Source organism: Erpetoichthys calabaricus, chromosome 14, assembly GCF_900747795.2.
Source record: "Erpetoichthys calabaricus chromosome 14, fErpCal1.3, whole genome shotgun sequence".
NCBI lineage: Eukaryota > Metazoa > Chordata > Cladistia > Polypteriformes > Polypteridae > Erpetoichthys > Erpetoichthys calabaricus.
This window is the reverse complement of record NC_041407.2, coordinates 111,496,025-111,513,065: the sequence shown is the minus strand read 5'-3', so window position 1 is coordinate 111,513,065 and position 17,041 is coordinate 111,496,025. Positions and strand designations below refer to the sequence as shown.

General features: G+C 45.6%; 1 protein-coding gene across 2 annotated transcripts in view; it reads right to left on the bottom strand.

The window, feature by feature from the left end:
* eftud2 (elongation factor Tu GTP binding domain containing 2) overlaps positions 1-17,041 on the bottom strand; it is a 28,369-nt gene that overhangs the window by 4,129 nt on the left and 7,199 nt on the right. For both annotated transcript variants that reach the window (XM_051936268.1, XM_051936269.1), the window contains exons 3-15: positions 14,805-14,970; positions 14,624-14,702; positions 14,368-14,443; positions 12,181-12,246; positions 11,889-11,924; positions 11,584-11,674; positions 11,410-11,492; positions 3,604-3,770; positions 3,377-3,501; positions 3,231-3,294; positions 2,882-2,972; positions 2,667-2,802; positions 1,112-1,239 (exon numbers count right to left, since the gene is read on the bottom strand). In XM_051936268.1, coding sequence (XP_051792228.1) covers positions 1,112-1,239; positions 2,667-2,802; positions 2,882-2,972; positions 3,231-3,294; positions 3,377-3,501; positions 3,604-3,770; positions 11,410-11,492; positions 11,584-11,674; positions 11,889-11,924; positions 12,181-12,246; positions 14,368-14,443; positions 14,624-14,702; positions 14,805-14,970 — 1,308 coding nt within the window. The remainder of the gene's footprint in view (positions 1-1,111; positions 1,240-2,666; positions 2,803-2,881; positions 2,973-3,230; positions 3,295-3,376; positions 3,502-3,603; positions 3,771-11,409; positions 11,493-11,583; positions 11,675-11,888; positions 11,925-12,180; positions 12,247-14,367; positions 14,444-14,623; positions 14,703-14,804; positions 14,971-17,041) is intronic.

Sequence of the window (17,041 nt, the reverse complement as noted above, 5' to 3'; positions counted from 1 at the left end):
CTGCTCACTTTGGTCCAAATGTTCATCAAACTAAAGCCAATCCAATGTCAGCACCAGCTGCAGGACTGAACTCCAAACTGAGCCTGTCAAGGGAACACCGCGGCTTCACTGCTGGGGATTTCCTGTACAGTGAGGGCACTGCAATTTAGGAGGAACAGCTCTCCTTTATATATATATCTCTCCTTTGCTGCTGTCATATTAGGGTTATTAATATGTGTGAATACTTGGAGGCTAAACTTGATGAAGTATCCTGTAAGAGTGCGTTGAATGGGTGGTTTACATTTATAAAACTTACACCTCTGACCACTGAACCGCTGGTGAACCAGAGAGACCATCTTGCCCTCACAGGTGGTGCAGTGGTAGTGCTGCTGCTTTGCAGTAAGGAGACTGTGGACGATTGTGGGTTCGCTTCCTGGTTCCTCCATGTGTGGATAGTGCTTTGAGTACTGAGAAAAGCGCTATATAAATGTAATGAATTATTATTATTATTATTATTATATACAGAACCTGTAGGTGTGTGTGTACGTGTTTTACTTTTTGACTTGTGTTTCGGGTGACACATTAAAAAGTGATGAGAACTCAAGTACTCTATTTATATTTAAGCAGCACAAGCAGTACTGGGGAGATCTGCTCAGAATCAACAGCACGGGCAGGCTGTGCCAAGCTGCAGCCGGATACAGTGATTGGCTTTCTGAGCTATCATGTCCACAGACATCCATCCTCACACAGAGATGGGCCAAAATAGAAAGTCCAAAAATGTGGCCAACTCCTATTCAGTGAGGGTGAACCTTGGAAACTTAACAAAAACCTGCTGACTCCACGACAGGACTTCCCCATCTAAATCCCTCCACTACAGTACATGTGGAGAACTTAAGAGACGCGCCAGGCCTCCGCACTCTTCTATTTTACAGGCATAACGGATCTGCAAACCACAACTCCAGCACAAGGAGCAACAGGTGGGTAAGCAGGTATGTCTGGATAAACGATGAAAACACTCAGTGTGTGTGGAGGCCCCCCCACCCCAGTGCTACACACACACACACACACACACTACACACAGTCCTGCACCCAACACAGCACGTGCACACTGGTAGGTCAGAGAAAGCCTCACATCAGGGTCACACTCGGACATGGCCTCTCCCAGGTCTGAATCCAGGCCTCCTGTATATGTGTGCTCAATCTTGTTTCTGGCGCCATCTTTGGGAGAAGGGATGTGCTGCACACACATGTCCACAAAGCCTGTGAAAAACAAAAGGGAACACAGAAATAAAGCAATGAAAAGCAGACAGGAGAGGGGAATAAACACACATACAAGATAAAGACCACCTCCGATGATTAGCCCGCATCAGGACCCCCACAAACAACAATGCAGTCAGGCAGTCACGGTGCCCACCATACTGAGCATGAAGGTTTTTTACTTTGCCGATTTGTTGAATGAGAGTTAAACCATAAGTGTAATAATAAGAAAATACACCAGACGATAACTGAAGGATTTCTTTCGTGATGAACAGTGATATTGAGAGGCCTTGTATCAACCAGAAACTGTAAAAGAGCAAAGTGGCTGTGATGTCCTCGCAGGTTAGAAAGCAACTGGAATCAAAACCACCAATTGCCCTCAGTGACTCCCTTCTCCATGCTGTCCCTAGCTAATTACAAATGGCACAGCATACACACAGATGAAGAGATGGAAGCGCCACCCTCGAGAGCCCCTCTCTCCCACAGACGGGACTATTCAAGGGCCGTGTGATAAAGCACATGATCATTCATGCACTTCTACTGCAGTTTCTAATGCCATGTCCTCTGTGGCTCTATTCTTGGTCCACGGTGACTTCTAATGGAGGTGGTGACCAGAGGTGTGTGAAGGACTGCTATGTGAGCTCCTGTCTGCTGAATACTTGAAGGCGAAAAGTGGAGTTGAAGACGACGATACTGAAAAGGATGGCAAACTGGAAGCCAATGGCCTACAGAGAAATGCAGTAAGGACCAAGGAGATGGGTGGAAGTGAGGAAGATGAGGGCACACAACCATGTGACATGTACAGTAGAGGTGCTGGGAGCCGGAGTTGACAGAAGTGGATGCATAAAATATGAAGTGGTGTGAAGGGCAGCCAGCAGGAGGCAAATGGGGTCTTTGTGTGGAGAAAGCGTACGAGGTGAGCAGAATGGAAATGTAGAAAGTACAAAGCTGTTTGGAAAAAAGTAGTGACGTTTGGTGCAGCAATGACAGCCAGGGTGACAGGGGCACCACTGTAACCTCTAAAGGAGTATCTCTAGCACTGAAGAGAAAGGCTTATGAAAACTGTGAAGTATGGCAGAGAGTTGAGGGGGATGAAGGAACATGAAGCAAAGCTGGAAAGAACAGACATGAGAATGACGTGGAGGATGTGTGGAGTGCCACGGAGCGAGAGAAAGATAAGGGTGGTGTGGAGACTTTGGGGTTAAGGTGACAGGTGCTGTGCCAAGGAGGTAAAGTGATAGGATTATGGAGTGAAGCCCAGAGGTAGACCCCAAAGATGATGAAGCAGAAGGGAGGGCCAGATTATATTAGAAGAATGGATCTGACCCCAGGAGGCCAACTGGCTAACCTAACAAACCCAGAAAATGGCTATTAAAACACTGGTGATGAATATCATTTCATCTTTGGTTTAAAGTCTGCCTCCTGCTCACCTGAAAAATCACCAAAGAACTTGCTACAGACCAGACGCAGGAGGGGCCGGATATTCAGCTTCAGCTCTTCTTTGGTCAGGTGAATGCCGAGCTCATCAAGAACTCGAGGTAGAGAGGTGTCCACATCGCCCACCACCTGAAGGGCAGAGACACCACAGGATAAGAAAACACACAGCCTCCCCTTTACAAGCACCTGACAACCCCAAGGATCCCACCTGTGACAGGATCTTGTAGAGCGGCTCCAGGACAAACTCCACAAAGCTACGCTGAGAGTTGCTGCTGGGTGCTTTCTTGGTGAATTTCCTCCTGTAGGATACACAATACGTCAACTCGAAGGAAAGTGGGGCCTGCCACCAAGCAACAATCCCAGAAGTGGGCATCAATGAGATTTGACACGAGGTGGCTGGCACAAGGACTGTGTTGGGTCAAGTTTAAGGCCGAGAACATGTACCAAGTATTCACCACAGGAACAAAAAGAAAGTGAGACGCTTAAGACGGCAACACGTGTGGGGTGTGTGTGTGTGTGCGCGCGTGTGTGTTCCAGGGTGGGCCTGTCCCGCTTACGTTTTAGGATTGAAGTAGATGTCTCCCCAGAGTCTCTTTGAAAACTCCATGTAGTTGATGTCACCTGAAAAAGCATACAAGGAGCAGATGTAAGGAAAGGATCCCGTCAGTCACAATGAGCTTCGTTTTTCACACAAACATCTCACCATAAGTGTCCGAGTAAATCTTGGCAAAGGAGCCGAGAGTGAAGCAGATTCTGTACTGAGAGCTGGCGAAGCACACATTCCCCAGCAGTGGAGACACAATCAGGTTCTCATCAGTGGTGTACATGCTGCCAAAGGAAAGAGGAGGGCGTCAGGGGAGCCAGCCCAGTGCCACACAGGAGAAGCTCTGTTGGTGGCACGCTCACTCACACACTCGCACGCTCACTCACCTCAGCAGGCCGTTGACTTCATCCACAATGTGCCGCAGCTTGTAGTAAGCATCTGTTGGGGGCAACTTTAGCTCTAGGATAAGTCGGTCGATCTTATTGATGCAGATAGTGACCGCCAGTTTCTCTTGAACCGCATGCTTGATCAAGCGCTCGGTGTTCAACATGACCTGCCGGGTGAAAGGAGCATGGAGTGAGTGACCAAAGTGTCACACAGAAATACAGACAACTTTTGAACTCCTCACTTCTCTCACACCGCTAGACTTTTTGGTTCATAAGTGCAGTAGGGCCTGCAGACTGCTGCCCTTGTCCACTTTTTGGAGGACGTCAGCGCTTGGGTTTACTTTTTTCCCCCCTAATTTTCAGTCAGTAGAATGTCCAAACACATCACCTGTTTGTGCATCTAAAAGGATCCTGCAGTCATACAGGACCGCTTCCCAAATTAGTGACGATTAGAGAAAACACTCAATGTGGTCCCGGCCATCTGGCAAATACTTCACACAACGTTCACAAAGAACAGGTACATTTCCAGACACTGAAACGAAGCTCTGACGATGCTGCAGCAGAGGTCCACTACAACAATCGTCCAATGCGGCTTCACGCAAAGGGTGGAGTGGTGGCTCTGAGGCTAAGGATCTGTGCTGGTATCCAGAAGGTTGCCGGTTCGAATCCCCGTCACTGCCAAAAGAGATCCTACTCTGCTGGGCCCTTGAGCAAGGCCCTTAACCTTCTACTGCGCCAATGGCTGACCCTGCGCTCTGACCCCAAGGGGTATGCGAAAACTGACAAACTCCTAATACAAGAAATTGTGTAAGGCGAAATAAAAAAATAAATACTCTGCATTCTTGAACTGTAATTTTGAGTGGCGAGGAAATGAGGTGGGCCTTCAAACTGCAACATTCTTGTGGAATTTTTAGTGCTTTAGTAGCGCAAATCAACACAAACATTCAATTTCAAAATGAAAATTTTCCAGTAGAAATAACCAAGACTTTATAAAGATAACTGGGCTCTAAACATCTACAGGTCCAGACGGCCGAGATGCAGCATATTTCACACACTAGAGAACTACTGTGCATTAAAAATTACGTAAAAGAGAACAAAACCGATCTCCTCAGGGGCCGAGTAACGCGATAGAAGAGTAACGGGGGGATTGGGAAAGACGAGGGAGCAGCTCCTTTACAGCCGCAAGAAAACGGATGTCAGCTTCTGGGAATACGTGAGAGTAAAGGGAAACAAGAAATGACACCAAAGTACTGCTAGACTGGACAACATGGAACTCTGTGACTGACCACTGAGAGAATGAAGAGTGAGGAGCTGAGGTATACGAGGAAGAGCAGGAGAGAACAATAATGAATAGAGAGATAAAAAACACTCTGCACTAACCTCTTTCTACCTGTCAGGGTGTGAATGACAAGCCAGGGACAAAACAGGATATTAATAACGTACTCAATTATAAAAAGATTATCGAAAATTAAGTGCTGCTAGGATTTAAAAAAAAAAAAAGTAAAACAGCAGATGACCAGAAGTGGACCAAATTCCTTTCTATGTTTACCTGTAGAGGACAGAGGTATATAATATCCTTAAATATGTGCATATAGCAGTTTCGACACACAGTACACATAATCTCTTTAAATAAAAAGTGTAAATTGAGAAAAACCTGTTACAATACGGGCACAGGGCCATCAAAGGGCTGAACACGTGTGACCAATAGGAGCTGCGATATGCTAATAAGGCAGACCCCTGTAGAGCCCACCTGCCAATCACAACACAGCAGCTGAGCTCCTCCTACTGGCCATTCCTTTGCTGTCGGTGTCCTTTTGCCCGACTGTAGGGGGCAGGCTGTCGAAGATCTTTAACTCGGCCCTTCGTCCATTCAGACGGATAAAAGCACACAAGCAGCTGCGACAGAGATGACACAACACGCTGTAATGTACTGAGCAGAGGACACATTTACTAAAAGAAAAGCAACAACGACCGGTTTCCTTCAAAAGCCAAACGTCCTACTTTGCTGTTAACGGCCATCAAAAACACCCCGTAAATCACTGAACACCAGCCAGCTCCACACGGTGCCGCCGCCCTCCATCACAGCACACTGCCTGGGTCTGCGTTTGTCCTTCTCAATGCAACTCGGTTTATATGATTCCCCCCCCCCCTGAGATGGGGGGGGGTCCTATTTACCCTAACTCTCAAAGTCTTATGGAAGGAATGGAGGGCGTCCCTGTCACTCAAGCCGTTACCCCAACCGATCTGGAGAGCTGTCTGTCTGCTGCTATGATAGGACTCGGTGACAACGTGGAGACGGTCAGCACTGGAATCTGCTAACAGAAATCCACCACCTCTGTAGTGACGGCCAAGAAGGAAATTCTCATTTTTTCATGCAGAATCGAGATAACAAGAGTTTCCGATATAAGTGACCAATATAAAAATGCCCATTAAAAAAAAAAAAAAAAAAATCTGACATAACTGGTGCAAAATCCAAATGTCAAGACATCTGGTCGTCTGCTCACAATGTCCCAAACACATTTAATTTACTAAAAAAAATTTTAAATCAGTTACTTCCGGACAACGCTCTCGTAAACAAAACCAGAATGCACCTGGACACAAGTGAGCACTCAAACTCCTCGTTCATCGGCCACAAGTCAGTCCCAGGAAGAGCCGGGCACTGCCCTGCACGTGACAGCAACAGTGTGAAGTTCATGGAGAGGCGTGAACGACTAAAGCTTAAGAGCTAAAGGAACGTGAGTGAACAACGTTACGAGGAAGGGAACTCGCCTCGGACTCGTGCACATCGAGACGCTTCAACAAGCACAGGCCTGCTGCTAGCTAATCCCGAGGTGCTCCGGCAGTGGCTATGGGAGGCTCTGCAATTCAAACGCTCGTTCACACTTGAGCTCGCCTCCATTCTAGATTTATTTAACAATATCTTAGTAAAAATTCATGTGTCCGGGAAATTGTAAGCATGGACTGGATGACTTTGCTCATGGATTATGTGACACGAGGAACGTCACACTGTTTCGTGGATGTTTTGATATCGTTTGCTGTTGTATCAAACTTTTCTCTCTGTTCTGCATGAAAACATGAGCATGGGAAAGCGTTATATTAATAAAATGAATAATTATTATTATTAAAGATGAGATTAAAAAATGTTCTTGGCCATCACACCAAACGTCAACAGGTAAGATATAAAAAGCACATTTGTGGGTGGACTATCCCTTTATCAATCATCTTCTAATCCACAGCAATGAAGAAGCTCTTCTGCCCACTTGGTTCCTCCCAATTCTTTTCCAGTAAAAGTTTATTCTGCACGGGTCCCATCACCACAAAGCTAATGGTGGCCTCTTAATGGAAACTCCCACCTGTCTCTCAACTTCTGGAGATCATCTTTTAGTAGAAGTGACAAGCTTTTCGAGGTGGGGGTCCGTGATGTGCTGCCAGGCTCAATCCCTAGTGCTTCTCCGTCTGCTTTTGGGCTCGTAGGGTCTACGTTGGCATCAGTGACGTTCAGTCCTTTAGGTGACCCCCGTTTGACAAAGTGTGTGGTTGGTGCTCACTGTCACTGCTGCTTTTTCTTACAGATGTCAAATTATTATTTAACAATTATTCCTTCTATCCTTGCCAACTCTTAACATCAATTTCACATTGGACTCTTTACTATGTTGATCACTAACCGCAATTCTTTTTTCGTTGCACTCCCAGTAAAACAGTAATTAGGAGCACAGCCTGTAAGCTCCAGGACATTGTCTTCCACTAACACTCGTTTTAAAGACAGCAAGACTCTTGTAGGAAACGCACAATAAGCAGGCATCAGACTTCCATCTTTCAGGTCACACGTCTCTTTTACAAAACCATTCATAGTTTCTTCAGTGACAATGGAACTCCAATTCTGAAATCCTCAAGTTAAGCTTACAGCCATTTTGAAACCCTCCATCTCAGACACAGAGCTGCTACCCCACATTCCACTCCACAGCATATGTGGCGGTAATCTCAAGATCTACTGATTCTAAAAACTGGTGGAGGAGGCCGAGCTTTCAGCCATACAGTTTCCTGCCGCTGGCCTCCAAGTTTCAATTGCTGCCTGGGTCGGCCTTGGGGTGCACACTCCGTCACATCTCAGACACCTTCTCACTTTTCATCTTTTGCCTGTACAGTTACAATCTTGATCTGACCGCCCCCTGAGCAACACGTGAATTCCTGTATAGGAAACCAAAGTGTGTGTTTGAATAAACTGCACAGTCAGCACTTCATCTCCCCCACATGAGAGGGTGGGCATCAAACTAAAAGAAGGGTCAGTTCAGGGTGTAGAGGGGTGCAGAATTGGCTCAGACAAGGAAGCAGAGGGTGATGGGGTGAGGAACCTCATCAGAACTGGCCAATGTTATGAGTGCTGACCAGCAGGGGGCAGTGTGGGGGCTGCTGCTATTTTTAATATCTATAAATGATTTAGATAGGAATATAAAGAACAAGCTGGTTACGTCTACTGAGGATACCAAGATAGGGGGATTGGCAGATAATTGACAATCCATTATATCATCACAGCAGGACTTGGACAGCAGACAGGCCTGGGCAGATTTGTGGACGATGAAATTTAATGTCAGTAAATGTAAAGAATGACAAATAGGAAGGAAAAATGTGAGGTTTGAAAATACAATGGGGGTCTGAAAATCAAGAGTCCACCTTATGAGAAAGATTTAGGAGTCGTAGTGGACTCTAAGCTATCGACTTACTGATACTGATGTCCAGAAGACATTAAGAAGACTAATAGAATGTCAGGTTATATAGCACCTTGATGTGTGGAGTACAAGTCACAGGAGGTGACGCTCAAGTCCTTATAACACACTGGTGAGGCCTCATCTGGAGTCCTGGGGGCAGTTTGGGTCTCCATAAAGACATAGCAGCTCAAGAGAAGGTCCAGAGAAGAGCAACTAGGCTGATAATGGGGGACTACAGGGGATGAGTGATGAGGAAAGATTAAAAGAGCTGAGCCTGAAGGAGATGAAGAGGAGACCTGAGTGAAGTACAGTGGACCCTTGACTTACGAACTCAATTCGTTCGCGAGGGCTGGTTGTAACTCACGACTATTTTTCCCATAAGAAATAATGGAAATACCCATAATGCGTTCCTGAATCTCCCACTGCAACACTTACTTAACCTTTTCATAATAAAAAAGGGTTGTATAATGTGCATAATTTACCAAAAACACCAATAATGTTTCTAATGTACTAACCAAAAAGTTATAAAAAGTGCCTAGCCTACTTCTGAGCAGGGCGGCGCGTATGGTCACAGCGGCTCAGGGCTCTCCTTTTCAGTGCACTTTTTTTGTTGTTTTTGTACTTTTTTTCTTGCTTGTTTGTGTACGATTGGTTCAGCGAACATCCGCTACACCCGTCAGAACCTTATAGACATTGGTGTCCAGAGCCAGACATCTGTTTCGAGTGTTTTTCATCACACGCACAACATCCCAGACAACATTGTCGGGTCTGGGAGATGACGCAGACGGAGGAGGGAAAGGAAGCAGAAGCGGGGCTGCAGATCCGGCGTTATGCTAAGGCTAAAGAAACAACCATACAAGCCTTATGCAGAACTTTTTTTTTCCCAACTTCATTGCATCTTTTCGAAAACCATTTGTTTATTTACTTGTTGTGTTCTACACATATGTCTGCACTGAAGGAGCTGCTTTTAATCTCATTGTACATGTGTATAGTGACAATAAAAGGCATTCTATTCTATTCTAGAAACAACAATTTCATACTGTACTCAACATTTAATTTGACATCTTTGGGCTGCAGGAAAGGAGGAGGAGGAGAATGAAACGGAAGGTCGTTGTTTAGAAGGAGCCTTCTTATGCAAATCTTTTCTTTGTAAAATTGTCGAGATGGTGGATTTCGACATGCTGTACATATTAGCGAGATCGGTCACACGAACAGCACTCTCATATTTCCACACAATTTCCTTCTTCGTTTTGATTGTATCGCTTTCTTTACCTTCTCTTCCTTCCTTAGCAATTATGTGTCTTGCTTGCATGGTCTTAGTGAATTATATATATAGGTAAATCACTGCAATGACCAAAATTACGTCCACAAACACATGTACCTGGGCTCAGCCTGACGCTTACTAACGCTCTCGGTTGTTTGTTTACAATCGCGCAAGTGGATACACGTGACCGCATTCAGGTCGTAACGCAAGATGTTGGTCGTAAATCAAGTTGTTTGCATGTCAGGCCGGTCGTATATCAAGGGTCGACTGTATTTAAAATGATGAAGGGAATTAGTCCAGTGGATCGAGACGGTGACTTTAAAATGAGTTCATCAAAAACACAGGGGGGGGACACAGCTGGAAACTTGTGAAGGGTGAATTTCGCACAAACATTAGGAAGTTCTTCTTTACACAAAGAACGACAGACACTTGGAATAAGCGACCAAGTCGTGTGGTAGACAGGAGGACTTGAGGGACTTTCAAAACTCGACTTGATGTTTTTTGTAAGAAATAAGTGGACAGGACTGGCGAGTTTTGTTGGGCTGAACAGCTTGCTCTCGTCCAGAGTGCTCAGATGTTCTCTCACTGAAATCACTTTGTTGTGTCAGAGAATGCTGCTTAGCCAGTATCAAAGGACCACCAGATCCTAAATTGTGTGTGTTAATAGTAAACCAGCAAGCCCGCGATTCTCGAAAGAATCGCAAATCCAAGAATGGCAATCAGTTTCTGTTCCCTCCGATACTAGGAGGGATGAAATATCATGGAGGGTGAGTGCGTCCTGGGAAAGTTCATTTAATTAAATAAACATATTTGTACTAAAGCGGCTTCTTTTTGGAGCTGTGACTCATCTGGTTCTGGTGATTCAGAAGCGTGTTGTAGGCGCCTTCGTTTATTGTTTTTATCCATGCAGTCTCTTTTTTGTTTTTCTATGGATGTGTCGTCAGCGAGAAGTCGTTTGCTGATGGCAGCAGATTCGCGTGCTGAAGTGACCATGGCGGCAGATCCGGTGCAGTGGTGTGGGCGGTCGCGTTCGGGCAGCTGTACAACCTGGCGTGCACGCATTACCTCAGGTTTAGTTCACAGGTCGTAGCCATGGTAAAGTTTTCATTTAATTAAATAAACATATTTGTACTAAAGCGGTTTCTTTGTGTGGGCGCCTTCGTTCATTGTTTTTATCCATACGGGCTCGTGTTTGTATTACTAATCGTTGAGCTCCTTCCATCTGGAGCCGTGACTCCTAGCCTCCGTGTATTGTTTTTATCCATGCAGTCTCGTCTTTGTTATTCTTTGGCTGTGTCGTTAGATAGAAGTCGTTTACTGTTAGGAAGCATACTCCAACTTACACACACTGACCGTGGGAACTACGGGCTCGGTTTTGTATTACAAATCGTTGAGCTCCTTTCATTTGGAGCCGTGACTCCTTTGCCTCTGCTGGAACAGTGGATTAGAGCAAATTTAGTTTACAGGTTGTGTTGTTTGGGTGCCACCTACTGACTCTGGGGCGCTGCGGCGCAGTGCGCATGTGCTTCGGTGCGTCCACCGTGCATAAATTAAACTGTCGTTTAGTAATATAGATGAATCACCACAGCGGCACTGACAGCTGGGACCAGCTCCTTCCAATCACAACTAACAGCAGCCCCATAGACACCATGGTGAAATGGCCGTCCGACTATTGTGAAAGGCACTACTGTATAGGCCACTGATTCTGTACGTTTACCATTTCTACAGCTGGACTCTTATAGTGTACAACAAAAAGCAGATGGAGAGTGGCATACAGAGATAGCCCACCAACACCACTACCAGGACCCTGTGCCATCACAGACGTGTAATACTCACCCCCTCCGCTGCATCAATGAACAGCACAACGCCATCAGAGATCCGAATTCCAGCTGTCACCTCATCGGAGAAGTTCACGTGACCTGAAAGCAACAAGATCAAAGGGCTCACGCTCAGCTCTCTTCCCATAATGCACCTTTCAACATCTGTTCAAAAGCAGACAAGCGTGGATACCTGGCGTGTCCATGATGTTGAAGAGGTAGGATTTGGCTCGGGAGTCCGGCAAGACCATAGTCACTGGGGTACTTTTGATTCCAACGCCTCTCTAGGAAGAGGGGAGTCGATGGAAGCCATTTGTTAAAGAGTGAAGGAAACACAGCAGCCTTCCTACGTTCACAGATACCACGGTCTTAATGTGGACTCCAGCATTACATGTCCTGGACGTGAACGCTGACCTCTGCTGGCCATCGACTGGCTTTTAAACATAGCAGCACATGGGCCAAGCAGACGTCTAGGATAGGTAAGCCATCAGTACTCACCTCCTGCTCTGTAAAAAGGATGTCCGTGTACCGCAGCTGTAATTAAGACAAGACACAAGTTAGACATTCTGCTGTTGCTCCAAATTCTGACAAACAAAACAAACTAAACCAGCAGAGAAAAAACTGAAGAAGAACTTTATGGGGTAAATAAATGGGACAGAAAGCATCAGGGTTTTTAAAAAAAAAAAAAAAAAAAAAAAAAAAAAAAAAAAAAAAAAAAAAAAAAAGAGGTCTGCAAGACCCCATCACCTCCTTTAAAGAATCCCCATTGTCTTCCAGGGCAGATACTCACATCTTGATCGGCTCGTTTCCTGATTTCAGGGTGCGTCTGCTCAATCAGGCAATCCACAAAACAAGTCTAATGGAAAAAACAAAGAGCTCAGCATGTTGAGCGACACAAGCCAAGTGTAGGAGTAGGGGTCTCACGAAAGAGGACATGGCCCACTGTCTCCCACACACGCACACTTTTATCAGAAAGCACTTCCTGCTCCTTGAAGCCCGCCATTCACAAATACCAAAACAAGATCTCCTCCCTAAGGAGTTCAGCTGAGAAGTCTGGATGGTTGTAATAAATAAAGGAGGCCCACTAAAACAGATCTTATTAGACCCCCATACCCTAACAGCAGTTACTCTAGGCATGTGGTGCGTTTCTAAAACCCGGAGGAGCGTCAACAAGTTAAAGTAAAATGAACAATTTGTTACTACTGGCCTGGGACTGCGTTTGGAAACCTAGCAGCTAGAAGGTGGCCCAGGGGTCCTCATGGATCAGTAGAAGGTGAGACCCCAGTGAAGACAAATCCCAAGACACCTCTGAACTAAAGAGCTTGTGTGCTTTGTAGAATGAGGGTGAGCAGGACTGGCGTGGCTGCTGGGCAGAATGGTCTGTTCTCATTGGCATCGTACCAATGTGCGCAGACAGTGTACGGGGTGTTTGAAAGTTAGTGAGCCCTTCAGAATTACTCGTGGTCCTACATAAATGTCCTAAAACTTCATCAGATTGTTCACACAAGTCCTAAAAGTAGATATGGAGAGCCCAGCTAAAAGTACCACACTTGGTCATTTACTCACCCAGTAAGACAGAACTGTGAGTGGCAAACGTATCTGAAGGTGACATCAGAGCCGCGTGCTGTCAATCAGGTGTGAATGGGCCCCCCGTTTATATTAAAAGCACAGGCCTCTGTCAAGGGGCTTCATCTTCAAACACATTTGTGCAGTACCAGTGTATCCTGCCATGGACAAAGGATGCACTGAGGACCTCAGAAAAGTGCTGGGAAAGGCGAGAAAACCATCACCAAAGAGTGAGGACTGTGCCACTGCACTGCCAGGCAGGCTGAGTAGAAATGGAGGAAGTTTAAGATTACACTCCAAGGGCAGGCTGTGCGATTGTCTGCGAGGTCACGTCAAAGTAACCAAACACCTCTCTCACATTGGTTAACGTTTAAGAGTCCACTGAACAAGAGTGGCGTGCATGGCAGGGTGGCAAGGAGGAAGCCACTGCTTTCCAAAAAACAAACAAAAAAAAAAACATTGTTTCCCGTCTAGTGTGCTGAAGGGCATGTGGACAAGCCTGAAATTACTGGAGTCCTGTTTTAAGACAGATGACATCAAAATAGAACTTCTTGGCTCAAAAGTTCAAAAGAAAGAACAACACTGTGCTCCAGCCTGAGACCCTCATCCCATCTGTGAAACGTGGTGGCAGTAGGATATCACGCTTTGGGCCTGTGTTGCTGCAATCTGGGCCAGGGCAGCTGGACACTGCAGACAGGAAGACAAATTCCAAAAGTACTAAAAGAAAATGTCAGGCCAACTGTGCGTGGACTAGAGCTCAGGAGAACGAATGAAATAAGGGTTGTGGGAATGGCCAAGCCAAAGTCCTGACCTGCTGTGGAAGGTCCTGAAGCGTGCAGATCATTGGAGAAAACCCAGCAACTTCGTGGAGTTGAGGCCATTCAGTATGGAGGTCTGAGCTAAAACTCCACCTGCGGTTACTAAAAGCAAAGGCTCACAAATGTTTGCCACTCACAGATGTGTCATACTGGGTGACTCTCCTCCTCAATAACTAAATGACCAAGTGTGACACTTCTGTCTCCTTTGTTTAGCTGTGTTCTCCAGATCTACTTTTAGGACTTGTGTGAAGTGAAACTGATGAAGTGTTAAGTCATATTCACTGTATGCAGGAATATGGGAAATTCTGAAGGGTTCACTAACTTTCAAGCACCACTGCCAAGTGAGACCACCTAGCCGTGGTACAGCAAACCTCGAGGGCCACACACTTTTCATACTGTGGTGTGACATGCAGCCCTGCCCTTCTCTCTAAACGTTCACTGATAAAGATGGCATTTGTGAAGGTGGGCATGTCACACCCTGCCTGATACTTAGCCCTCACCTTGTCTCTTTGAAATCCCCTACCGTGGTACAGGATGCTCTCTTTCCCCAACAATGGCAGTGCAGTGCCAAGTCCTACACTGTTAACACTCACTTTGCCATGGTGCAGATGTCCACAGAGGGTGATGTTTCTGATTAGCTCAGGACTGTCCATCAGATCAGCCAGAAACCTAGAAAAGTAAAGACACCAACGTAAGGAAACCCACCGTGCCTCAGGTCAAGTGCTGCCAGCTCTCCAAGTACAGACCGAGGGCCATGAGCTGCCTCACATCTAATTCACACCCAACCGCCAACTCAAGTATGGCAAGGAAGAGAGCGAACGCAGCTGAGCCGACAGCTTTCACACTCACTCCATTTCATAAACCGTGGCAGGCAGCTCCTGCTCCATCAGCGTGAACTTCTTTGTCCTGACAGGCTTGATGATGGGTTCTGTGAATAACAGAAAAATAAAATGACAGGGGGCCGCAGTGGACAACCCCTCCCCAGGTCTCTAAGACATCCGCCGCTGCACAAACTTCACGCCCCACCTACCTGTGAGTGGCTGAGTATCCTCCTCCTGCACGATGGTCTCCACTTCTGGCCCGTACACCTCTTCTGCAGTGGGATAGTACTTCTTATCTTCGTGAAGGACAACCTCCATTCCTGGGTGGTCATCATCTTGATCAGCTGGTTCATCTTCATCATCGTCATCATCCATCTGTGAGAGTTAATGCCAGCGCAATTAAACAACGCTGCTTATTTAGCCCAGGGCTCACGTTTACACTTGACCAATTTAGTTGGCATCAGGTGCCAAGCTCCCACGCCAATGTTGCACTTGTTATTTCTGGTGGCGATTTCTTTTATCGGATACGTGCTGAGTGTTTATATCATACTGTTGTGCGTTTCCTGCTCCTGATGACTGTAATTTGTGTCACTGCACTGTCACTTTCTACACAGGGTATAAAGAAAAAAAACTAACCAAAAACTGCACATCGGTAATCGAGCAACCAAATACTGAAATGAACCCATAACTCCCAAATTAAAATTAAGATGCAATACTCAAACACGTGGAGGCCATTCTGTTATCTGAGATTAACCTACAGCCAAAGCCTCACCACGTGCTGCCAGCTTCTCCACTTCAATGCCCTGACCTGGAACTTCACTCCTGATTGCAGCCACCCAACAGCAAGGAAGTCCTTCCCAAATTCCTCCTTAAATGTCCCAGCAGTGACACTGCAGCATCACAAGTTCCTGCTGCCACATGTCTGGACTAATCAGGTCACTTGTTGTTTTTTTTTTTTTGTCTTTAATTTTAATAAACTCGTCGGGTTCAGGTCACTTGTTGTTTTTTTTTTTTTGTCTTTAATTTTAATAAACTCGTCGGGTTTTCATATTTCATTAAGTGAAGTACCAGTGACCTCTCAGCATGACATGCTGCCCACCTGCTGAACGGGACCAGGCCGGGCTCTAAAGCCAGGAGCTTCACGTGTCTCTCCAGAGCTTTGACATTCATTTGCCGCTCGGGCTGCACTGACTTTGTCTTTTGGGTCAGTTGGGTCAGCTTTTACTTCCTGAAGGCAACGGGTCATCCAGTTATCTGTTCTGGAAAAGTCACATCAATCTACTGATGCTCAGATCTCCGATGGATTTTTAGTTTCTAACCAATCAACAGTACGTCAGTTTATCCAAACAAAAACAATTCTGAACAACACACCTGGGGCCTCATGTATAAACGGTGCGTACGCACAGAAATGTTGCGTACGAACCTTTCCACGCTCAAATCGCGATGTATAAAACCTAAACTTGGCGTAAAGCCACGCACATTTCCACGGTAACTCATTCCTTGGCGTACGCAATTTATCCGCCCGGTTTTGCAGACTGGCGGCACCCAGTGTCAAAGCAGTGCTACTGTTCCTGTGTGATCACCCTTTCTCTCTTAAATCCACATTCCTGGCGCGGCTTTATAAATACACTGAAATTAACTGCATATTGTTTATTAGTGTAATGCATCTGATTGTAATTAACCTGTAGCAATATAATGGTCCAGGGAATAGCCATAGTATTCCAAATACTATAACTGCTTTAGCGTTGTAACTCTCACTGCATCTTCTTTCAGCTGATCCCATTAAGGGTTGCCACAGCAGATCATCTTTTTCCATATTACTCTCACTGCACCACTCGGAGTATTTATATCACTGTATCTGAGTGGGAAATCACAGCAACAGCTGATTGGAAAGAGAATTATCGGTACACAGCATGAAGCAGATGCTGCCTGAGCCACAGCAAACGCTTTAGTCCCTGTACGGACTTCGCGGTTTAGAAACAGTTTCATCCCAAGAACTCTAAACGCACTAAATCAGTCCATCAAGTGCTCCTTGTAGAAATGTTTGGACTTATAAGTACAATCACCTCACTGTAAACTTGCACTACAGTTATAATATTGCACAACAAGCGCCACTTTATAAAGCGCGTATTTACATGTGATGACGGTATTCATTTCGAAGACGAAATGCAGCAAAACATGTTGATTATATTATACAGATAAAACTTCAACTTCATTTAAATAATCTGTATTGTTAATAATTAAACATGTGAGGACACGGTGCCGCAGCGCTAGCTAGTTCAGTAATTGTTCCTGCCTTGCGCTGTATTATTGCTGGTGCTGACGCGACACTGGAAAGATAGACGGATATAATAATTAAACACGTACTACTAAGATATTTCAGTGTTCCTTAAAAGTTTTGAAGAATCGAAGTTCTAAGATTACAGATGGCTTCACGTCTATTACA